The sequence below is a fragment of the Melospiza georgiana genome, chromosome 5 (genome assembly GCF_028018845.1).
Source record: "Melospiza georgiana isolate bMelGeo1 chromosome 5, bMelGeo1.pri, whole genome shotgun sequence".
Classification (NCBI taxonomy): Eukaryota; Metazoa; Chordata; class Aves; order Passeriformes; family Passerellidae; genus Melospiza; species Melospiza georgiana.
In genome coordinates, this window is record NC_080434.1 from 19,889,632 (window position 1) to 19,914,976 (window position 25,345).

General features: G+C 42.3%; 1 protein-coding gene across 1 annotated transcript; it reads left to right on the forward strand.

Annotated features, from left to right (window-relative positions):
- The first annotated feature begins 7,602 nt into the window (after positions 1-7,602).
- FAM241A (family with sequence similarity 241 member A) lies at positions 7,603-24,207 on the forward strand. The gene is made up of 2 exons (XM_058024297.1): positions 7,603-7,704; positions 20,473-24,207. Exons 1-2 carry the CDS (start codon positions 7,603-7,605, stop codon positions 20,716-20,718), a joined length of 348 nt encoding a protein of 115 aa, XP_057880280.1. The 3' UTR covers positions 20,719-24,207.
- Positions 24,208-25,345: the final 1,138 nt, after the last annotated feature.

A 25,345-nucleotide genomic window follows, 5' to 3' on the forward strand; every position in this document is an offset into this window, starting at 1 on the left:
CATATCAGGACACTTTTGAAAAGCCTGATGTTGCATTATCTGCAGCCTTAGCTGTCTAAACATTCTTTGACTTAATTCATGGCTCTTGCATCCCCTCTTCAAGGATATGGCAATGTTGAGCAAGGAAAATATTTTCGCAAATACCCCAGAAACAGCCAATGGGTTCAGTCTTTACCTTTCCTAATGGACATTTTATCCAGTCAGTGGTGCAACTGGGATGCAGTTCACTTCCCAGCTACATCTTCAGATTGACCAGATGTGGTATTTATCACTTTAGCTTTCTCCTCACCTTGCACAAGTCAAAAGAGACCCCCAAAGTACTTTGAGAGGGTCCCCAGCTGAGGGACTGGGTATTCAGTAAATAAGGGACCTTAGCCAGGACAATGTGTCCAGCTCTACCTTCCTGTCTCACTTGAAGACTGTCAGGTATTTACAGAGATCTAGTCATGAATTAACTGCAGATCCAGAACTTTGTTTAAAGGAAAGACTTTAAATAGGGAAAGACTCGCAAATAAATTTTAATAACAAACACTTTTGAGAAAAACTTGCTCTGCTTGGGCGCAATTAGCAAAGAAGAGACATAAAATTAATCAAATAAATTATCCATTGTGAATTAGGCACATAATTTTATGGAAAGCCTTAAATTAGTCCAAGATAAAAATCCTAATTTATTACTCCCTTCCCTGAAGCACAAGAATACTTGACAGCTTCAAATAATCAGGCTTTGTTTAAAAAAAAATTAAGTTTAAACCAAATCACTTAGGCCTTTCTGAATCTTTAATAACTCTCTTGAATGAACCTTGTCAGATTTGTAGTCACATTAAATTAATTGCAGCAAATGAAACTGGAGCCACATAAACTCAAGTCACCACCAAGCATAGCCCTGACTCCTCAGACCCAGCTTGAGTCTTGCACACATGCACATACACATGGAGCTTTCTCACAGGCTGCTATTGTCAGAAAATAAAATACTGTCTCTATTGCCAGGCTAAAAACAAAACATTCATTGTATGGGGATTCTGCCAGTCTGTCTCCCTAGGTCTGTTCATCTGCCCACTCTGGGGGGCCAGAAAGCCTTCTCAGTGAAGTACTTTGAGTAAGGCCATCCCTCTTCCTTATCATGCACATATATATTCATTGATATTTCTTTGAGAAAATCATGCTACCACAATCACTTGTGGTTGCCTGAGTGCTTAGGATTTTAATCAGGAATTAACGTGATCTTTCCCAATTTTAACCAAAGGGCCTCTTCTGCTGGCACATATCCTCTTGGTTCTTTCTGTAGTTTAGTTTTATACGCTCAGAATTGCTCAAAACCCTAATTCATCTGTCCACATGAGACTTAACACACATGCACACACAAACCCCCCCAAGCAGCAGCCTACTATTCTGGCCTGTCCTTACTTGCACTTGGACAAATGACAGCACATTAAGGACAGCTAAGGGTTTATTTTAGCCTAACAAATTTTGCATTATGAGTCCATACTTATTAAAGTACCCAGTGGCCGAAAATCCTTGTCCTTAAAACAAAAACACAACCAAAAAAGGGGCTTTTTTCATGTAAACAAAAAGAGATTCTCAGTGGAGGAGAGCAAGCATAATTACATATTGGGGCTGAGGTCATAGATTCAGAGTGTGGAGTGCTCAGCACCAGTGCCTTATTAAGAGTTTTCCTCTCCCTTCTCTTTCTCATGCCTCGAGCCATTTGTTTCTGTTCCTATGACTCAAAGCTCCATCCTGGCTTAGTGGCAACAAAACTGTTTGTGGGACTGGGCTAGGAATGATCACAAGCTCTCTGTCATACTTGGCCAATATGTTTCTCTCCAGGCCCACAGCAGGGTCCTCCATGCACCTGCAGCTGTGGGAGGGCAATGGGCCACAGGGATGGATGAGGAAGGGAGAAGTGACACTGGTGTGGTGGCACTGTAAAGATAAAGCATCGTATTAGTACCACATCAGATTTATTTCAACTTCCAGATGAACTGAGAGAAAAGTCTTATTGCTATGGAACACAGCAAAAAAAGAACTGCAAAAAGAAAAGGGCTCTATTCCTGTGGGAAACTGCTGGAAGCTCAAGAGCTTTGTGAGTAGCAGCAAGCAGCAAACTGAACCCATACTTCCCACATCCTGAAGTAATAAATAAATAAATACCCTGCTGTTAATTTGGACTGTCTATACATTTTCAAAATATTTTTTGCCTGCTCTGAGCTTACACTGCAGTGGAGTAAATGCTTATAAAAGCCTCATGGCAAGATAAGAAAATCAAAACTCACTTCTGAGGTGGTAGCCGAGAAGAAAGGTAATAAATCACAAAAGATCACAGCAATTGAAGTAAGCAAATTTAAGTTTTAAAATTTTGTTTTGAAAGCCTACTAATTCCAATAGGGTGGAGGTAAATATTGATCATTCAAGCCGGCTATGCAGAAAATCAGCCTCTCATCAAGGAAGATAAATAAACCTCACCTAAAAATAGAATGAAATAAAAAGGAAATTGTTAGACTTGATAGCCAGGAAAGAGCCTTTTGTCAGATTTTTTATAATGTGGAATAATATCCAAGGGAAATGGCAGAATTTACTTGAAACGTTTAAAAAAATTACACTGGCAAATGCATTAGAAAAGGTACTACAGAAAACCACCCTGCAATGCCTAGGAGTGCTCCAGGTGACCTTTTGTAATAGAACTTCACTGTTACTGTTTTGCTTCTGCCTTTCTGAGCCCCTGTATATGAGCCCATGTATATTTTGCTTTGACCCTTAAATGAGATTTCATGATACATATCAACTGTTGGAGAAAGATATTGCTAATGTGAAGTGATCTTCAGTGTCCTTTTGTCATTATACATGGAAGAAAAAGGAACCAAATTAATTGTTTCATTTCATTTTTATTCAGTATCCTTTAATATATTTTCATGTTTTGAATTCCAATTTCTTCCAGTTCACTTTGTATCTGGTGCTGGAAAAGCCCTTTCTTGTATTTCTTAATATGCTTGAAGGATCTAAGGAAATTACAAAATTTAACAGCTTTACTTCAAAAATCCATGCAAGAGCTGCAATGACCATCATAAGCTGCATGGTCATACTGGACAAATTGTCTGAGAGTTTAGAGAATTTACTTATATTAACATCTGGAATATAAAGTAGATAAAACCCATCAGGGAGTTTGAAATGTTCCATTCATCGGTAAATCCATTATACTGTATAAAACCACATTGACCTTTTACCAGTTATGACAAAAGTTTCCATTAACCGAGCTTAAAGAACCTCTGTTTTTTCCAAGCCTTTTAATATTTAGATGAACTCTGGAGATTGAAAAGATTTGGATTAAACTGTGCAGTCAGCAATCTGAGTGAATCTCATACTGAAGTCAGTTACATATGTTGGGTGCATATAAAAAAGGGAAAAAAGTTTTGGTTGGTTTTTTTTTTTTGTTTCTTTTTCTGAAGTTCTTAACCATATACTATTAAAGGAAGTTAGCTGAGTTGCCACTGATAGGAAGTGGCAGGTAGCAAGCAGGTGAGAACTCCAGACATCCACTATATCTAATTCCTTTTCCTTCTGAGTCTCTACAAGGATGACTTTTGTGTTGGGAATAGCTCCAAAGGCTTGGTCTGGAGCAGATGCAGGCACACAGACTTGTGTCTGTTGAATTGGCTGGTTTATGGTGCTTAATTTTAGGCTGGTGGTGGCTGTTTGTGCCAGCTTTCTACCAGGTGGGAGAGAGGACACACAGTGCCTGCCCTGGTATAAGACTTTTACACACAGTGCTAATCCATCAAAAATGTTTGACCTGTTTGAACCAGGAAGGAGTCTGTGTGCTACACGGCGATGTCCTTTTCCATCTGGAATTAAATGGCCAAAACCTGGTTTGGTCGTATCGTCAAACCACAGCACTCTGCAGGCTTCAGCTTTGCCTCCCTGCCCTTAGGCAGGTAGCTGGGATGGGCAAGTCCTGAGGGCAGGAGCAGCTGATGTCACTAGAGAGGGGGCTCAGTGCCCTGGCCATGACAGCAGCCTAAGAAGACATGACTGAATGCCATGGGCATGAAAATAAAAGTGCAGGGTGAATGGGATACATTTCCCTGGGCAACAAGACCAATAGAAGCACTCTGTGTGACTCAGCTGCATGTGATCCCTGTGGTAGCACGCCTTCCTCTGCTGCCTTTCAAATACTGCTCTCATTACCCAACTGCACCCAGGATCAGGAAGTCTCTGAACCTCAGACTCCTGGAAGCCATAAGAATACTCTCAAGAAGTATCTCTGCAGCATCTGTTACCCTCTCCTCACCACCTACTATTGGCATTGGTCAGAGCCAAATAAAGGGAGTTTAGTCCCACTCATTCCAGCTGTGCCTGTGTTTGCAGCCTAGAGTGGTGTTTCAGAAAGGCCAGAGGGCTCAGTCTCTCCTGCTTCTCAGCAAAGCTGCAGCATTCAGTCTTCCTCCAGCTGCAAGCACCTGTTTTTCACAAAACCCCTTTAATTACAGATTTTTAGCATGAGCTTCTGACTCTCCTCAGTGACACCCAAATAACAGAGTTGTGCAAGGTGAGCTCTCTTTTTTCCTTGGGAGAAATTTTTTCTGTACACGCATTTACAAATCAATGAGAAGCTGCCCCATACAAAACAATTATTTCAATTATTTTGCAGAATCTGCCCTTTAGCTTCCATCTCTGCTTGGTTTTTTGGGTTTTTTGGGGTTTTTTTTTTTTTTTTTTTTTTTTTTTTTTTTTGGCATGTTGCTTTTTTGCCTATCACTTAAATTACACTGAGATTTATCCTTGCATTTTCTAAAAGTATCGCTACTGGGAGAAGGCACTATCAGAAGAAGATCAGCCATGTCCATGTCCAGAAGGCTTTGGGGAACTTCCCTCAGACAGTGATCTTGAAAGGAAAGTTGCTAAGTTATAGAAATCTCTTCTGATGACAGATCCTTCAGCTTGTGATTAGATCCTTATAAAGCTACCAGACACTTCCAAACATCAGGAAAAAATCCAAATTTCGGAAAGACAAAGGAGAAACAGAGCAGTTTGCAGTAGCTCAGCTACATTTACAGACCTAGCACCGGTGCACAGAGCACATGAAGCCTCAGAAAGTTCACCTAGACAATTGCTAAAGGTTGCCATGAGAGCATTTGCTATGAAGGGGAATGGGTTTCTTTAAGGTTAGTGAAGTTGGACAGGTTACAATGGTGACTGTATCCGAAAAGATCTCAGCGAGGGCTTCTGGGTCCCTGTTCTTTCCCTGAGCACTGGATCTGTTATCCCAGAATTGCCTTCACATGTGGAGAGTGCCAGGGAGCCTGAGGCAGTTCCACTGCACTGAGTTGCTCAATGTGAAGAAGCAGTCAAAGGCTGCCAGATGCAGTAGGAAGGAGTGTGGCTTTTTAAGAAATATGACAAACTTTCCTTCACTGCAGAATTAATGGAAGAATCTTTGTCTACGGGGAGATAACATCAAACCAATGGGACTGCAGATATGTGAGGAAGAAAGAGCAGCACCAAGCCAGCCAACATGTTTTAGTACTCCTGGCAGGATGGTCACTGCTGCCCAGGAGGCAGTGGGGTCAGAGGCTGGGCTGTGAAGAACAGTGGTGGCCTCAGCATAAACTTTTCCTAAAACATTTTTAATGTGTGTTTTTGTTATACACAACCCAGCAAAGGTTTATGGATGTAAATGTACTGAAAAGCTCACTGAAATAGACACCTAATCTATGCTTAAATTAAGACTTTTTTTCCAGAGGGCTTTTACAGAATGTCGGTACTATGTGTGACACTACATTTCTTCACAAATCGCCCACAGAGCAGAGAACCTCGGGGATGTTTTACTACACTGCTGCTGAGTAGTCATATTGTGCACAGAGATGTATCACCACAGTGCCTGGTGGCGAAGTCCATAGGATTTCTTCTCGAGTCCAGGAATTTTGCATGGCACCAGGACTGCAATAGTTTATGGTCACTGTTTAAACAGTGTGATATTTCTTCAAGCTTCTCTCTGTTCCTAAGAAAAAATTACTAACAAACAAATAGGTCATGGATGGGAACTCTGGTCAAGCAGTTAGTCAGGCCTTCAGGGCAAACTGGTTTTGGCCAGCCAGCACTTTGGGGAGCAGATTGGGCCAGTTGTTCCATCAGGATGAGGAGCCACAGCCGAGCAGGGTGGGCAGAGCAGTGGCCCCTTCCCCCAGTGCTCAATCCCAGCTGTCCCCCCATGCTGGCCCTCAGCCCCTGCAGCCAGACTGAGGGGCCTGGCAAGGGCAGTGGTTGGTGTATTGGCCCCCACTTATGAAGAACCTTTGCTTGTAGCCTGAAGGTGTGACTATGCCACAGCACACTGAGTGGTTTTTGTGATGGTTTTAGGTGTGCTACAAACAGCTACTGCTGTTTATTGCCCAACAGTAATGACAGGAAAAGCTTATAGCAGGTAGAATTTGCTCCAAATGACATTGGGATCCACACCTAGCCACCAGAAAGCCATATAATATTAATCCAAATGTCTCATTTCCACTGAATCCTGCTGTTAACACAACCTGTTAGCACCTCCACTAATTGCTTATGGAACGAAAACTGAGCCAAGCAGACCTGCCACCAATAGTGCATGAATTGGATGAGGAGAAAAGATGCATAAGGATGACAACAGTGGTCCCACCACAGCTGGGGAATGCCACACATTGAAATCCAGCTTCACTTTCCGATTCTGTTCTCCCTGTACTGGGGTGGACAGCATGGATAAGGCGCGCAGGACTGGCAGGAGTGAAGGCTCCCTACAGAGGGAGGGAGGGAGGGAGGGATGTGCTGGGAGCGGGCGCCAGGCACACCCAGTGCAGAAGCACCTCATTAGCACAATCGGAGAAGCCCTTGGAAAAGAACTTTAAGACCACTGAGTCTGTTAACCCAGCACTGCCAAGTTCACCACTGAACCATGTTCCCAAGTGCCACATTTACACATCTTTTAATACCTCCAGGGATGGTGATTTCACCCAGGCAGCCTGTTCCAACGCTTGACCACCCTTTCAGTGAAGAATTTTTTCCTAAAATCCAATCTAAACCTTCCCTGGCATTGTCCATACACTAAGTCTTATTTTCGGGATCTGCTGTTGCGTTTCCTTCTTCCTGGTGTGTATTAGTTCCTTTTAAAGAACAGAAGACAGGATCCAAGCAGCTTCGGAAGAGCGAAGTCAGTGTTTCCTCTTTCCCGAGGGAGGAACAGCGAATGCCACATCTCAGACTGCCAAGAGCAGCCGTTCCTCCCCAGGGATACACCGACGAGGAGCGGTGCTAAAATTAACGCTTTATTAACACCTGGCACTTCCTGCCTTGAACAAAAGCTTTAAAAATCGGCTGCTCGGGGTGGTTTATTTTTCACTCCAACGAGCAGCGAGCGCCCGCCCAGCCCGAGGCGGGAGCCGGCAGCTGGAGGCTCCCCGCCCCGGGCCCCCCATCCCCGCCGCGGGGCCGCTGCCAGGGGCCGCCCCCCGCTCCCGCGGCGCCGCCCTCCCTCCGTTCCTCCCTCCGTGCCGCCGCTCCCCCGGACCCCGTGACGGCCCCGTCCCGCCCCGGCAGGCGGGAGCGCGGGCAGCGCTGGGTCCCGCTCGGCGCGGAGCAGCCATGGGCTCGGCGGCGCAGCTCCCGCCGCCAGCGCCGCTCGGGGAATGCGAGCGGGAAGCGGGGGCGGCGGCCGCCCGGCACCGGCGGCGCCCGGAGGAGCAGGTGGGTGCCCGCCCGTGAGGGGTCTGGGAGGGCGGGCCGCGGCTCCGGGGCTGCCCCCGCCGCCGGGCGGCAGCAGAAAAGCGGCGACGCTGTTGATTCCTCTCCCGTGGCGTTCCCGGTACAGCCCACCCGTGCGAGCCGCTCCCGGGTAACGCTCCATTGCGGCGGGGCTTATGCAACCTGCGTGGGGCTGCCCACGCCTGGTGCTGGGGTGTCCCGCCTGTGGGCCCGCCTGAGCCTCGTTCTTCCCTCCGGGACGCTTCGTCCGCCTGGAGGAAAATGGGAGCAGATGTACGGGGGTAGTCCCGGCACGGCATCCACATGGATCTCCTGGAAATAACCAGGGTGCTCCTGCCATCCCCGGAATTCCCCCCAGTAGTTCAGCTCTTGTGTGCGTTCACTTGAGTATTTTAAGCTTTTAGTCTCTGTGTTACTTAGGAGACGTAATATACTGTAATTGGAGGAAAACACCAACTCTTTTTAATTTTTTTTGTCTGCTTCAGGATTTATGTTTTTTATGGCGTGGAAGTGTGCTTTTTGCTTAGGAGCTGTTTTCCTATTGTTAGCTGTAAACTGCCTTTCCAGGCATGCTTTTGTTTTGCAGACAGCATCGTCCCGGTGTTTAGACAAAGGCAGAGCTCTTAATGCACCTTTATTGATGTTTCATTTAAAGGAAGAAAGAACACAACCTTTTTTATGCTCAGTAGTAGAATGCAATGATCAGCTCTGAAATATACTAGCACTCATGATTGCACAGGGGCAAACAGAGCTGCGGGAGCGCATCCATAAGTAATTTCCGAAAGGTTTTGATTGCATTAATCATTTTTGTTGAAAATTCTTATAAGATGCTCTTCGGTTAACCATAAATGAGCCATATCACAGCTGAGGTAGTTTAATATCAGAAAGTGTCTGGTAGTACTTGCCTGACATGACATCTAGAAGCAGGCCACTGTCAAAGATTCTGATACTTGAGAATTCACTTAGCCACATTTACGCCACGTTTACGTAAGTCAGAGCATCTTCTTGCCCCTTTCTCTAGAAAAATGGGGCAGAGCAGAGCACATGCCTGAATGTAGGGTAAGAACAGATGCACCAAGGGAGGCTCAGAGTTCTGTCTGTGTCCATAAGCCCTCCTGCAGGATGTCACAGGAGGCAAGTAAGGAATACTTGCTGGTTCTGGTTACTCTCCTTCCTGGAAAGAGAAGTTCAAAAGTTGCATCAGATCATCTCATGCATTACTGTGCTCAAACTAGTTGTAATTCCTCACCAAGGAGCTTTTCCCTGGAGTTTACAGCTGCTTCTTAGCGACGGGTGTGTTGTGGTTTCAGGGGATGGTGCAGGCTGAAGAGCTGCCTTCAGTGGTGCCTAGACACACTTTCAAACGAAACTGCTAAATGTACTTCTTGGGTGGCCACAGCCACACTTGGCTGACAAATTCTCTTTCCACTTTTCTCAAGCCCAGGTAGTGATCCTGGACCTTTCTGACAAGTTGAGGTGTAACAATAGGATAATAGAGATTTTAAATATACCACAAGGAAGAAGGAGAAAATCCTTCCTGATTCTTGGATATGTTTCACTGTCATAGGACAGAGTAGTTTTTCTGCATGCTGAGGTGCAGTCAGCTGGGGAAATAATAAAGTAGATTTGGAAATAAGAATTATCACTTGCCTGTATTTAATATACAGAGAAAATTAAAATATTGGATAAAGTATCAGTAAAAATAATAATAATTGGATAAATATTTTATTTTTTATGTGTAGGGAAGACATAAGGACACAAGGAGTTGGTGGTTCCTACACTTGCTGCAAACTTTGACAGAAAGTCCCAGATTCTTTGGTTCAAGAGAAGAACAAAGTTTTAGTTTGATTTGGAGGGGCTCCTGTGTCACCAAGCCTTGTAACACTCTGTACCTTTTTTGCTTTCTTGAGTGTGTTCAGTTTTCTCTCAAAATAATCCTTTTCCCCTGCCTATTTTTGCTCTCACAGAGGAATTGTTGCTGACCTCTGCCGTTCCAGCGGCCAGGGATCCTGTTTCCAGGCTGGGTCCTTACTGGAGTTTGGTGGAGGCCCAGCTGTGGCTGTGTTTGCTGAGGGTGTTTGCACTGCCAACACAGCCTCTGGTCCTCAGCCTGTGTTTTCCTGTTCCGTGCTCTCTCCTGAGCTATGAACGCGTGCGTGCTTTAGTCACATGTGCCATGCAAAAGAAAGGAGTCAAAATCTGCTTTGCTGTTGGTATAAATTCTTATTTCTCTCATCAGGTGTGAAGTAAAGTTTGCATGAGAGAAAATCCTTTGGCCTTTCTTGAGAGGGACTTTTAAGTGAGGATCTGGGGCTTCAAACCTGGGTGTGATTCGGTTTTTCCCATTTCCTGCAAAATTTGTGTAAGATCATCATACCTTGTAACAGAAAACTAAAAGAATACAGGACCTAAGTAATAATGAGTACACACTTTAAATTTTTTTTGAGAAAGAGCACCCTGTAGGAAATAAATCTATTTAATGCCAAACCCTCTGCTTTAATTTTTTATTGAAGTTGTTATTGTGTCAGCACAGGCATGCTTAATGAAATTACTGACAGGTCCATTTTTGTATGGACAGTTACATATCTGTACATTCCAAATGGATGGATAGGTAACTAAATGTTAAATATAGCCTTTGAAATTCATATTGCAATAGACTGTAGAATTACCTATTCTGTGATTAGATTTGAAAGCTGAACTGGATGATAATTTGATTTGTGTGCTTTGTAGGTTTGTATGAAAAGCTAATTACACCTATTTTAGTCTTCAAAGCACTGCAGGACCTTGGTAGTTTCTTCCACCTGTCCTGTATTTCAGTGCTGGGGTTCAGAAGTAGTAAGTGAAAGCACCCAAAGATTCAGTTGCTCCTGAAGCCATGGGAATAGGTTGCTGATTTGCCACTCAAGATCACATTTTTTCCCTAACTGTTGATAGCTATTAGTCAGACACATAAATTGTCCTGTATTTTCAACATCACTAGAGATAAGGACCTCAAGCCTTCTTCTCTAACCCACTTCCTAAAATAGGTTAGCCACTGTCACATTACTGCATTCTAATCTCATCAACACCTGTAAATTAAACTATTAAATAAGAATAGGAAAGCATGAGCGTGTATTAATAAAAGTTGATGCAGAAGTCCTGTGTTTGCATCACCTGCATCCTGCACATGCCCTACAGCAGGGCACGAGGTGGTATCAGTGGGATGCACAGCCCCTGTCTGTCTAGAGGGGCTTTGGAGCCACACTCTGTGGTTGCCTTCTGTACTGAGAGCTGTGGGCAGCTCTGTGTCTGGGCAAGAATGGGGTTTAGTTCCTTGTAATCAAAATTGAAGGCAATAAAAAAATTCCCAGTTACTCCAGTGAGGCCAGGATCTCCACGCTGGCTTGGGATGCACAGAATCCACAGTGCTGTTCAAGTGTAAAACCAAGGCTTCTAGAGAAAGTTTAAGTGCAGAGTTAATACATGATAAGTGTATTTGCAAGTAGATTTATTAGCATAGACTATCATCTTTTCATTAACTTAAGTTTGTAAGCCTTTGGGATGTTTTATTATTATTTTGAACAGTGTTTTGTGGCTGTACATGGAGTATTTTATCTTCTAATAGATGGCTTCAGATTTAGAGGTGCTGTTACAAAAGGACTTTTGAGAATTGAGAATTTTGTTGAGGAGATATGGGTGTCTCTCAATGAAGTTCAAGCCCTGAACTTTTTGAATATCTTTACAATATCACTAGTATTTCTCCAGAATGGGGAGGATGAGCAGAAGCAAAACTAGAGAATAATATCAACAGACCCATGGTATGCCTTGTGTAAAATCTTCATCTTCCACTGTTGGATGGTTGTGTGTTGGATGGTTGCTCAGAATGGCATACTTTCAGTCATAAGTCAGTAATGATCAAGAATTATCTAAAGTACACTTGTATATGTGGAACTTGCAATGCCTAAGGCTGGAAACCTATTTCTAATTTATTCTACACTGAGATAATCTGAAAATTGTAGGTTTCTCCTGCTCACAGTTGTTGGAATTTGCTTCCGAAAGTAATCGTATTCAACAAGGAGGACTTAATCCCAAATTTGTTCTGGCTCTACAGATAAATTAACTCTGTTGCACAGGTTTGTAACTATAAAATAATAGATGATAATAACTTTCTTAAGAGCATTATTAAGTTTTCTGGGGCCTAACAGTATTTGAAGAAAAAACCCCCAACCCTTCAACAATATGTAGCATCTACAATAGCTAGGATAATATGCTCTGTTTATATGATGGGAAGATCCCATTTTCTTAAAGAAAAAAGTATTCTGGAGATAGAAGTGAATAGAAATAGCCTCTCCTTAAAAGGCAAAATTAAGAGCTGTTGCTTTTCAGCAAGCCAGTGCATTTGTTACCATGCTGAATGTACAGGGGTTGCCAACCTTTGTGCTGAGTCAAGCTGACCAGTTTTAGTAGGGGACCCTGATAAATGAAATCCAGTGGAAATTAAATGTTGCAGGTGTAATGAAAAGATGGATTAGACACTGCATTTGATCTAGTCTCTATGTAAAATTGCAGGACAGACGAGATCAAGTTTCAGGGACAGTAGCAGGAGCAGGGAGTGTAAACAGCATCCTGAAGTGGGGGAGTGAGGCAGCAGATCTTGACATGGGAGCAGGCAGGTTTCCTCTCCCATGGACCCTCCTGTGCCAGGTTCTTGTGTTTCACACTTTCTCATCTGGTCCTCTATTAGTGGGGAATTTACTCGTGAAATCATGGGACATTTTTTGTGTTTATCAAGGGAAGCCTCTATTCTTTTAGAAGCTATCTCTGTTCTACCCATACACAAGTTAAAGTATCTGGAAAAGCCTTTTCATCTCTTTAACACAAAACTTCTCCTGGTATTTCAGAGTTTGTTCCAGCAACTGTTGATTCTAAACTTGAGTTGCTATAAAAGCTGACTGAAGGGAATCCAGTGCTGTTGCTTTTCTTATGTTGTTGCTTGTTTCTATAGAAACATCTTGTCTCAATTTTATAAATGATTTCTAGATTCTTGCTGTAAAATGAATGTTAACCCAAGCTTTGGTTTGCAATCATCTGTTTAAACTTCCTCTAAGTATGTAACTTTTATTGATAGCTGCTATAAAGTACTTTTGGTATTAAGAATTTTTCTAGTTTTCTTGCATTTGCTTCCTTTTCCCAGAGGAAGAAGTTAAACTTAGTTTGTTCTATCTTATTTTTCATCTGGAATTGAAGGGGGTTTTTTTCCTAATTTCCAAATCTATTGATCTTTTCATAGTTAAATATCAAATTAAAATTAGCCTAGAGAAATGAAGCTGGTTTGTAGTTTGGGGGTTTTTTTCTCCAGACAGTTGAAATTAATTGTGTTATCTTTGTAGTCTGTTGGCTCAATATCAAGGTCTTTTTACTGCTTACGTTGACAAGGTTAAATACTGATTGTTAATTTTACGCTAGCAAAAGATGCAAAGGGAGACTGGTCTTTTCCTGTAGTAAAGAGGAAGAAAATCAGAAACGTTGCCAAAAAATCATTTGCCCTTCTTGGGCAAATTTCACTTTATTTTAATTAAGTGTAAGATATCTTTTAAGTACAAGAAAGCAGAGTGGGGTTCTGATCAGGTGCCAGGTGTTACCAGTAATAAAACTGTTTTGCATATGTGGAGGAGTAGGAAACACAAAGGCAGCACCCACCCGGCCAGCGCATCAGCAGGGCTTGTGCTGGTGCCCTGCAATGGGGTGAGGCTGTGCTTGCACAGAGAGCAGGCCACCACTGGGACCTGCTCTTGGCTGCAAATCTCCAGAGCCTGTCCATGGCAATACACTGGGTGGTCATATGGCTGAGTACCAGTGAGATTGGATCATTCCTTCCTTCAGGACTTCCATGGCTAGCTACCCAACTATAAAATATTTGTCGCTGCATGTTGGCTGGTGTATCCCTTTCTGCACCCAGATAAATTGGTCTCTTAGTCTGGAGGGGAGAGGACTTGTGGTTTCTTCCATCCTGGTCTCTGTCATCTGCTCACTTTCTTCTCTTTTTTTTTTTTTTTTTTCATTATGAGTGGTCCTGAAGTATTTTCAGTTTCAGTTTTCATCTTCTGTAGAAGGTAACTCTGAGGCACTCTCTTCTGAACATTAACATCCCAACTTAGTGAAAAATGCTCCTATATTTTTGAAAGTAAGCTTGTTCTTAAAGTCATATCTCACTGCCTTTTTTGACATTTAGGTGTCTGTGGGCTTCAGATAGCAGACACACCACCTGTTCCCTGGAGTAAAAATAACCACGACTGGAGTAAAATAGATAGTGAGCAGTTAAATACTGCAGAGAAAACTTCTTACTTGGAAAAAAAAAAAAAAAGAAGTGTTCAGATGGGTGTGTAAATGTGATATCCTTGCATTTCTTTATTAGAGGGTTGGGTTTTTTTAAGTACCTCATTCAGAAGTCATCCCTGCATTCTTTATTACAGGGTTTTTTTGATGTCTCATTTAGATGTAATTAAACACATGCTTGCTATGGTACTCAGAAGTGATTTCTTTTCTCTATAATGTGGAAATAATTCTCTTAAATATGCCATTCTTTTTCTTTCTTTTATGACTGTACATATGATGAATTGCGATTGGAGGCATGTCACACAATTTAGAGACACTGCTGCTTTTCTGTGTTGGAGATGAACATTGTGTGTACCTTTTGTGTCCTTTCTCATTGCCTTCTTTGCCCAGCAGCACTTTTTTGACTGTAAAATCATAAGCTTTTACATGGAGAGTAGTTATTTTCCCAATTCATTGGTCTTTTTTCCTCTGTTATTGGAGTTCAATGTTTGTCTAATGCTCTTTCAGGCAGTCGATGCAAGAAAAGAGGCAATTACAGACTTGTACTCAGTCTGGTGCTATTGTTGAGTCTGTGGTGGGAATTTTTCAGGTTGTTTGAACAAGAGAAGACTGTTGAGGTTTCTTCTATTCATTAGTCATGACCAAAGACAAGAACGCTACTTGGTTTGCTTCAATGGATCTTGTACCTTCAGAGTGGTTGAATGGATTTTTTTTTTAACATCCTGAATCTTCATGTGGAGCAGGTTCCTTGTGTTCATCTATTCCCTCCTTCCACAAAACAAAGGCTCTTGTACTTTATCCAATTATTTCACTCAAGTGAAAGTCAGTTACTTGGTGGGTCTTTTCCACACACACACACAAAAATCCCAAACTAAACACACCATCTCAAGATTCCTAGGCTAAGTGTGGAAAACTGTGGATCAAGCTGCTGCTTCAGCAGATAATATGCATGGAAAACATAACTATACCTGTTCTCCACACGGCCACATCAGGGGTGAGCTTACAGAACTGAAACTTGTGGTTACTTTAGAGCTGTTCAATCCTCCCAGCAGAAAAAAATAAATGTTAAATCTGCGCTCCCATGCTCTTTTTTATTAGGCACATGAAAATAACTTCCCATGTGTGTAGGGTAGTTTTGTGCCCTTCTTGGACCCATTTGTGTTCTGCATCCTCCATAGGCTTGGCAGACTTTCTTGGTGTGATCTGCAAATGGTCAGGGGCAGGAACTGTGTGCTCTCAGCAATCTGAGCAGAAAAGACCAGAAACTGGCCACATATAGGAGATGCAAACAGGGATCAGAGGTAGGCCATTGAGAAGACTTCCGTGCTAACTTTATCCTTCTATCCCAGGGAATAGCATATGACTCACTGCAAAGATGGCTTCTTTCTGGGGGCAGGATGTTCTGATGGGATCTCATGTTTCACTGCCTGGTCAAAGCACCCTTTGATAGGAAGGGGGTAAGCAAGATAAAGATTGTCCTGTCAGGCTGGTGTGGAGCAGCCTCTGCTCATGACATACCATGTGCTTCCCTGCGTTTAGGAAGCAGTGAGTTTCAGTGAATGCATGGAAGTTTGCCACAAGCAGGGATAGTTAGTGGTCGGAACACAGGGAATTTTGTGTTATGTTGATGACAAACATAACTGGAAAAGCCACAACCGGATGTTAGTTGGGTTCAGTAGGATGAGTAGGACTTTACCTTCTTTGTTGTTTTAAAGCTAGTCAAGGAAAAGATTAATTACATGGAGGATTTTCTTCTAGAAGCACCTCAGGGATGAGGGAGCATCAGCTGTTCTGGAAGCAGGCAGAACTTGGCACTTAGTAGCTCCTCTGTGACCTCCTTGTAGGGTTTCATTCTGCAAAAAAGTGATTTTATGGCATCCTGCATGACACCTGTGAGGGCCTGTCATGGCTCTCCTTGAAGCATCAAAGCCCCTAAGCTATTTGACCTTAACAGAGGGGAAAACTTAGTTCCAGGTTTCAGTATAAAAGCTTTTCAGAGTTTTGATCTTCAAGTTCTGACTTTTCTGCCAGTAAACAGTGGGAGACAGCAGACCATGGCTTTGCTGATGAAGATGTGCCATTTTGAAGAGGGAGGGAAATTTTAAAATACCAAACATCTGAAAAGACTAGAGGAAATGGGGTGGTTGATGGGAACCTGAGGGTACCAGTGGGTTTGTGAAGGACATTGTTTGTGCTTGCTGAGCAGTGGAGCGGATCAGCTGCTTCCCTTTCTGTTCTGTATGATAACTCTGTTTTTATCTTTAAGTAATTTAAAATAAAAAATTAAAAACCATATACAAAATTGAGTATGGAGTGCTGCAAGCACTGGAGCCCCCAGCACAGGAAAGACATGGACCTGCTGGAATGAGTCCAGAAGAGAGCCATGAAGGGGCTCAGAGGTGATGAAGATGCCCCTCTCCTGTTTAAGACAGGCTGAGAGAGTTGGGGCTCTTCAGCCTGGAGAAGGCTCCAGGGAGCCATTATAGCACCTTGCAGTGCCTAAAAGGAGAGAATTGGAGAGGCACCTTTTACAGGGGCGTGTAGGGATAAGACAAGGGGGAATAGTTTCAAACTGACAGAGGATAGATTCAGAATTCAGACTAAGTCATCCCAGTAAGTCTAAAATAAAATTATATTGATGTAAAATTAATTTAAATTATAATAAGAAGTAATTCATTGCAGTAATTTGATAAGAAACATTAGGTTAGGAAACAAATGCAATCAGCATTTCTAATACATTCTGGTTTAGACTTATTCACTTAGGAAAGCCTTGTTCTCCTTTCTTCTTCAGTAATAATATCATATGTGTATATTTGGTGAGTGTCTTTCAGCCAGCTGGAGGAAGGGGGAAAGAGGATTCTTGTCTGGAAGGCAGTGCTGCTGTTCCTCTCTTTTCAGGAGATATCATCCATCTAGATCTCTGGCTGCGCTGCTGTTCCCCAGTTCCTCTCAATTTCTTCATCACTCCGGTGTTTCACAGAGTGAGGAAAGGCAAACAAATGAGGGAAGTGGCCATCTCTTATATTCCCTCCTGAGCTGTAGCAGATGAGGTCCGGGAGTGCCCCCTGCATGGCACTTAATTATGAGAAGAGCAGCTGGGCAAAGCCTGGAAAACATGTTTTCTCTGGGGCTAGCGCAGATCAAGAGATTCCCTCTGCTCCCTCCTGATACACAATCGATTCTTAAAAGTTACGAAACCTAGGCTGGGTTGTTGAATTTTAAAATAGCAACTTTGCAGCAGAAGCTTCTGCTTTTACACCAGGAAGCTCTGGTTTTTCAGGGGCAAGGGGGTGAGCTGCTCAGAATGGGTACATTTCTCCCTTCACATTTTGTCTGTTAAGGTAGTGTCTGTCTAGCTTCAGGCTGATTCAGCAAGATTAGTATGAAAATAGCCCTATGAAAATAGTTCAGCAAAAATTAAAGAGTCAGCTGGGAACTGTGTGTTCACTGAAGGCAGCCAATTTCTAAAATTGTTTAGAAAAGTATTTTTTTGTCGGGAAAAAAAAAGAATTTGGTTCTGAGGTTATGATTTGAGAGCTATGGCACATACATGGGGCTGCATGCCATTTTACTGTTGCCCTGAAAGTTAGTGAGAGAAATTCTAGCTGCAGTATTAAAGCTTATTTATTATTCCTTAGCAATTTGGAGTATTGTAACATTACTGACATTTGCCCCAATCCTGTTTTAGCTAAACCTCTGAAAAAAATTATTTGTCCAGCATGTGAAATATTACACAATAGTAAAGAAAAATATGCTATCAGTGTTTCGTGACTGATCATCTGTTCTCAGCTTCACTTGCTTATTGCTGAGTTGCCTGAAGCAAGATATACTTAGCCTGAATTAACTGAAGCAGACTTTGAAGTCTTAAGAATTTCCTTGATCATTTTGAAAGGTTTTGTAAGCTATTGAAAAATATTTGGAAAAATAACTTGACACTTGTTCTGTAGTTAAACATGCACTTGTCAGTCTCTGTGCCTGGCAGCTCCCTGTGTCTAATCGCTTTGGAATCCACGAATCTACCCTTGTTTGAGAAGGTGTGGGAGGGGTAATGAAAAAATAAAAAATACCTGGACAACCTCAGTGAGGTGGAATTTACTGTGTTTAGTTTGTTTAAGAGAAGGTGTGCAACTTCTTGCTGTTAGCTTATGGAAGCAAGCAGGGCTGCAAGGGCAATTGTGTGTTGTACAGCTCCTCATAGCAGGAATGGCATAGTTGGCATGAGCACGTGTGGTTAATCCTGCTTAGCCCAGTGGGAGCTGCAGAGGACCTGCAGACCTGTGCCTGCTGGCAGCCTCCTGGCCAGTGCTGCACTTGTTCTGTGGGAAGGCTTCCAGGACCTTGCTGAGTACCACTATCAAGCCAGGGGTGAAGAAGTGATGTGCATGTTTCCCCCCTCCTGGTTGCTCTGGCCATGGCTAGAAAATGTAGTGATTTCTCAGCTGTTCTCTCAGAAGTGGTATGTGCATTGCTTGATGTGAGCTGTGCTCTGATCCTCTCCACCATCATCTGTCACATGCTCTCTCTGGTCTCTGCATGCAGGAAGCAAATAAATTTATTTTCCCTTCCCAGCACATCCCTTTTCTTTTCCCCTGGTTGCTGTGGTCTGTATACACTTAGGCTGAGAGTCTGTTTGTCTCCCTGTGCTCTTTAGGAATGGAGGGATGAGAGTTCCACTGTCTTCCCAGCCCTGCCAAGTTTACAGGGGCTCACAAGGGGCCCTGCTTCTCTGGAAGAGACTGATCTTGAAACATTGGGATTATTGATGAGTCAATGTTTCTTTGAATTCAATTGAATTAAATAAAGCACAGTTAAAGCTAATATGCTGAAGAAAATCCAGTAAGGGGGAGAAAACAACCGGGGCCTGCGAAGTTGGCTGAGAAGAGGAAGGCAAGTGTCTGTCTGTACATAACCTCCAGTGCTGCTGCAGTTGTGCCTGCTCAGGATGTTCTGTAGAAGGTGTGAACAGAGTATTAGTTATGAATTAGTTATGAACACATTAATATTTAGGCTTTCTGCACCTGTCCCTTTATGAGATTCAGTACTGAAGCTTAAACCAGACTCTTTATGAGTAAGTAAATTTTAAAAAGAAAAAAAACCTGGTACTTTCAGCTGAGGGACTTTTGGGGTTTTTCTTCCAGCAGCAGCTGTAGGGCTTTACTCAGAGCATTCAGCCAGCAGGTTCTGCATGGTGGCCTCAAGTCTGACCTGGAAAAGCAGTACTGGCTTCCGTTGGTCTTTGCTGTATGTTTTTCTGTAAGAATGGTAGTTCACTTTATTATTTGCTCTCTAATGGAAAGCCTGGCACTGGTGTGAAAAGGAATTTCTGTTTCTCTACCAAGACCAAGCCATGGAGCAAGGGATGCAGAATAGCATTCATCCTTGAAGATGGAACATGTTTGCTTTGAATCTGGGAGTAGACTAATTGCGCATAGAGCTTGTGGGCAATTTGTGGGACCTATTGATCAGTCAGCTGAATTATTTATGAGTACCTGCTGTATGTGTTTTCACTGCTGCCTAATGGAAGCATTAGAAGATTCATGTTCATCATCTTGAAAGCATGTTTGCCCTGTCATACCCAAACACAAGGCAATAAGGTTTTGTGCAAAGAATCTCTGGACACTGGGGAAGAGAGATGGGATCTCAAACTCTAATCTAGTTACAGTTTACATGGTGAAACGTTCCTGTTTTCTGCACTGATACTTACCTGTGGCATCTTCATTTAAAGATGGATCTCTGCCTTCCTGTACATTTGCTCTGCCATTTTTTATTTCACAAAAAGTCCAGAACTTGTTTCTCCTTCCCTTTGCTTTTTTATACCACCACTTTGCATCTGTGCAGTCCTTTCGTCTGTCTTCCTTTGTCTGGCTTGTATGGTTTCTTACACCAACATTGGGACAGATGTTTGTCACTTTCCTGGTCAAATCCAGTGCCCTTCTTTCAGCAGTGATTAGCAGCCCTTCAGTTCCTTAGGCTTCAGTGCAAAACACTTCATAGTACATGTTTAATAGTTTGATATCATTCTTGTAGTTCTGGAGATGTTCTGGAAATAGTTCAGCCAAATCCCCTCCCTGGAATTAGAGACGTCTCATTCCATTGTGGTTGCCCTGACAACCACAGGCAGGTTACACAGACAGGTAAGATGTATGACCTGCAGGAGAGCTTTACACCTCCTCTGGAGTGGCATCTGGAGGGAAGGGAGGCTGTCATGTATTTGTAGCACCACTTCAGATGTCCCAGGTTTGGACAAATTACATCCTTAGCATTGTACCAAGGTCACAAGTTATGTAGTATTTTCAGTTTCTTGATTTAAGAAGTAGATTTATTGCATGTGTATCTTAGTTTTATGCATTCAGATAGAAACAGATGAGAGACTTATTCAGAATCACAGTAATAAAATTGTACAACATATTTCCTCTTTTTGTCTTTTGCCTACAGGTCCACCAAGAGCAAAGGAACCACAGCACGGAACCTGTGATAGATGACTACAAAAAGATGGGAACTCTGTTTGGAGAACTAAACAAAAGCCTTATCAGAATAGGCTTCACAAGGATGTACTTTGGAGAACGGATAGTAGAACCCGTGATAATTATATTCTTCTGGGTTATGCTCTGGTTTCTTGGCCTACAAGCTCTTGGACTGGTGGCTGTTCTGTGCCTTGTCATTATTTATGTACAACAGTAAAATTTTATAGATACTATTTGGATGACGTATTTCAACACTGTCACTATGTCAGTGGATTTATGTGTTTATGTAAATGGGTGGTATATCAAAAGCTGCAGTGCTTCAAATTGCTGAACTTCTGGTGATGGGGACTAAAATTACATTTTAAACCAAACCAGCACTGCCCTACTACATCTTTTAGGAGGAAGAAAGGAGATGTTTGTAATGTAAGGGTGTGAAATGCACTGTTTTCTGCGCTCTTGGGGCCTTAGCCAAAGGACTGGCTTTTCATTTTCCCTTCTACTCTCTCCATGATCTTGCTTTGTATAGTGAAAATTTCATGTCTGGTTTTAAGAGGACACTTGTGTCTCCTCTTGTGCTCTGTTTCACTGCTGAGAGGCCTCATGTGCTGTTTGTTCCCTGAATCTGCATAATTTCTTAGTGTTTTGCTGAAAAGCTAAATCTGTGCAAGGGAGATTTGGTAACAAACCTGCATTTGTAAGATGAGTACAGTTTCCAGACACAAAAGCATCTTTGGGTAATGTAGTTTATACTAAGCTCTCCCACAGGAAACAAGCTGTAGCAGCAAAATGCCCTTATACTAATGTTAATGACATCAGACAAGACTTCAGCTGTAGTTCAGGAGAAATTGCAGGCCTACGTTGGCCAAGCAGTCTAGTGTAGCACTGCCTTGTTTTATGGAAATGTACTCAGCTCCTGCTGCTATTTTTCTTTCTTTATTTTTTGTACTTGCTCTTTCCCCCAGCCCTACTTCTTAAGATAAATATTTGGATAATTCATGGAGTTTGTAGGTAGTTGCAGCTGCAGTGTTGGACACTTGCCATTCCAGACAGCGTGGATGTTGTCTTCTTCCTCTGGGTGGTGTGACAAGTGGCTGAACAACCAGATACCAGAGCAGATCTCTCAAGGCTTCTCACATTTGCTGCAGTGTGGGCCTACACAAGCTAAAGTTTTGTGCATCTAAGCCAACTCAACCTGTTATGTCTTGCAAGGCAAGAATGGAGTTGAAACCAGGTGGTCATTTTATTTAGTAGTCTTAACTGGTTCCTTTCCATACTAGGCAGCAAAAATGCCTGCCTACAGGTATATGTCACACGCAGCCTAGAGAATAGGTTAAATAGATTCAGGAGTGGGTGCAAAATTCACTCAACTCCCCAGTAGCCACCCCAGGAGCGTGCTGGGTGTTTCCAAGTTCTCTTCTTTTCCTGAAGAGAAACAGAAAAGTGGGACAGAATCTTTACTACTTGTACTTTACTACTGCTGCTAAATAGGCTACCAGTTTAATATTTGTTGTACATTACTCTTAGCAAGAAACTTAATTGCAAAATTGATTTCATCTGTGGTAGAGTGAAATTACATATTTGCTTAAAGAGATGTAATAGGAGATGTGAAATTTGCAGAAAATTGCTCAACCTTTTGCAGGGACTTTTTTCCTAAATGTTTTTACAACAATAAATTAGTTGAAGATGTTGTCTTATTCAAAGACATTTAGAGTTAAGGGAGGGTTCTCTATAGTCCCATTCCTGCTGCTGGATTCTCAAGTCCAGCTTTTTGCATGGATCATTTTGTCTGTTAGGCTGTTTCCAGGACTCCTGGCCCCAGTTCTTATAGACTTTCCTGTTAGGAAAATAATTGTTATTTAGGGCAGTGAACATGAAAGCCCAGCTCCTCTAGAGTCTTTTGTACTGAAATGCCATCTCTAGATGTGTCTCTATGCTTTTCTAATGAGCAAGTAGTATCCTTCTGAGGAGGCATGTCATCTCTCTGGATCTTCAGATGATCCTGCATCTGGATTCAGGAGGCTCTGCTGCAGCAGCAGGACTGCAGGACTGAGGCCCAGCTGTGTAGTTAGATGGCAACCTGTGTTGATTGGCAGCTGATTAAATAGTTCTGCTGGCAGGGAAACCTTGGACAGCAAGTACAGGCTGAACTCAGAGCCAGGACCTCTGTACTCAGGAGTGCCTAGGGGTAAGCTTTGGGTTTGTTTCAAGTCCCCTATAAGGAGAACATCTGTTTACATCTTTGCAGATTTGTATAGCTAGAATGATGGAGTTATGTGTATTCTCCTCCTGTATAAGGGCTGTATTACAAAAGCATCCTGTTGTTAAAAGTAAAAAAAAAAAAATCCTTTCTTTCTTCCCACAATCTTGTTACTGTACAGAGGATCTCATCTAATTCTCTTCATCCCATAGGAAGAAGTGTATCTGTGCTAGCCTTGTTGCAGTAGTTCTGTTGTGTAAAAGTGCTGTGCTGTGGGATGGCATGTGGTATTTCCTTGAAGTGGTGATTGGGCTCTGTACATAAGGAAGGGGGAGCAGTGAACCACGGTGTGACCAACAGCCTCAGTGAGGACATTGTTTATGTGCATGTGACCTTTCAGTGTGAGCAGAACTGTGACTGCTGCACTCATCAATTCAGTTCAGTTGTTTGTTCGATGTTCATGTTTGTGTACGTGTACTCTGGGGAAAGGTAGGGTAGCTTTGGGGCTGATATTGTGTTTAGTGGATGTCTTAGGTGGTTTCTCTTAAGGGTAATTATGTTTTGTCCTTTACAGAAGTTTTGCATTTTTAACAACCTGAAAAAACAGTGCTAGTGGTGTAAGGTTGGCTTGGAAATGGGAAAAGAAGAATGCATTGCATGGATAATCCCCCTCTCCTGTTTGGTTTCATACATTCCCTTGTATGTAACAATTTGTACTGAAATGTCTGTCCTAAATTTTGTGCTATTACTGCACTATCCCCCTCTCATTTGCAGGGAAGGCAGGAGGAGCTAAGGAAAAAGGGGAACTGGGATAGAATCAGGCATAAAGAGTGGAAAGTGGAATGCGGTGAAACGGTGCATATGTGTGTCCACAGAAATCTGATCGTAAATGTGTGCCAGAAGTGAGGGGGAAATGGGTGAACAGTCCTTGCTTGTGTTCTTTATTCCATCCAGACATAGCAGGAAGGCAAAGGAAGCACCAAATGTTCAAAGGATGTCCCTAGCTAAAAAAACAGGAGGTTAAATTTTAAAAAGAAAAAAAAAGGCAATTTCACAGTTGTCTATATAGTAAAAATTTATAATGTTATTTATGCTGTTACATATTATTATTATTATTATTGTTAGAACTGAAAGCACCTTTATGCATCTCTGTGTGGGACTGTAGGAAAGAATTATGTCCCTTAAATCTGTGTTAAACAACAACAAACAATATAATTCCTATTGGCCAGTGTTTTTACACATTGCAAGCGTTTCACATGACCTCCATTTTTTAAGGGATGGACTTTTCAGTGCTGTTTCATGCCTGCCAAATGCATAAATGGTTGAAAGAGTGTGTACAGAGAAGCTCTGCAGGAGAATCTTGGAGAACCCGGTTTGCGCTGAAACATCATCACATCAAAACTGTCCATATAAAAAGGAAGAATCTTATTTCTTAAAATCTCTGTATTGAATGAAACCTATGGGAAGCACTTTGTTACTCTTTCTAATAAAAAGTATTTCCATCAATGAGATCTATGAATTCTTTGTGGTGCTTTGTTCAGAGTTACTTTGGGTCCTTTCAAGATGTCATGGTAGGCCCAGATAAAATAGGGCAGTGTTCAGATACCCACTGAAGTCAGTTAACTTGCAGCTGGAGGAGAAAAAACTGCAGTACAGGAGCTGAAGAGACGGCATCAGGTCTCTATGGTTGTATGCAGCAAGTTACGCTAAACTAGAAGAAAATAATAGTAGAGCTAGATGTTAACAAATAATGGCAATATTATGGTGTAAAGTAGCTTTTATTTCACAGCATATCTACTTTGCATCCAAAGCAGCCTCTGAGGGGAACCACAGGTAGTCAGGGGTGTGAAAAATCCTTTGAAGTGACAATTGCTGTGCCACGGAAAGGTTTGGGTGTTATCAGTTGGGTTTTTTTTAGATACACATAGAACATTATGTGGTTCAAAACAAATCTACTTCCAGCTGTTGTTTTGGTTTTCTTCTGCAGGTCAGAAAGGTGTTCATTCTGTCACACCCAGCAGACAATTCAGTGTATCCGTGTTGCTCAGGATGCCCAGTGAGTTAAGGAGTTAATGGGTATTTTTTAAGTAGCAAAGTTGAATTTTGGTCCTTTGAACTCTTATTGAATGTGCACAAAAGAAACAAGGTTCATTCCTGAATAAATTCAAGCCTTCAGGTTTTCAGTTAGAGTATCTTTGTCAGGCCTTTTATAGGGTGCATGCAAATTCAGAACAGCCTGGCTTTGACTCTTGATTCTTTCCATCCAGGGCTTTACTCTAGGGTTTAGGAACTTCTTAGCCTCTCCCCTCTGCCAGAACTGACAGCTTTATCTGCTTTGTCCATTCCTCCTTTAACTCTAGCATTTCCTTCTCTAGGGGTGTTCACTTTGAACAGTCTTTCTCTGTGCCAAAGGTTCAGGCTTTTTCATCATTCAGTCTTATTTAAAGCCACCTAGACAGAAAATCTATTTTCAGATTGGTGTTTTGTTTGTTTTACTGTGTGCCTGCTTAGCACCAGAGGGGAAAAAATAGATTTTCAAAAAACGTATATATGCTGGTCAGTCACTTCTTTTTTACAGTGCTTTTCTGCTGATTTAGATGATGGTTACCAAAGTGTGGTTTGCAATCACCAAAAGAGCATTGCAGGT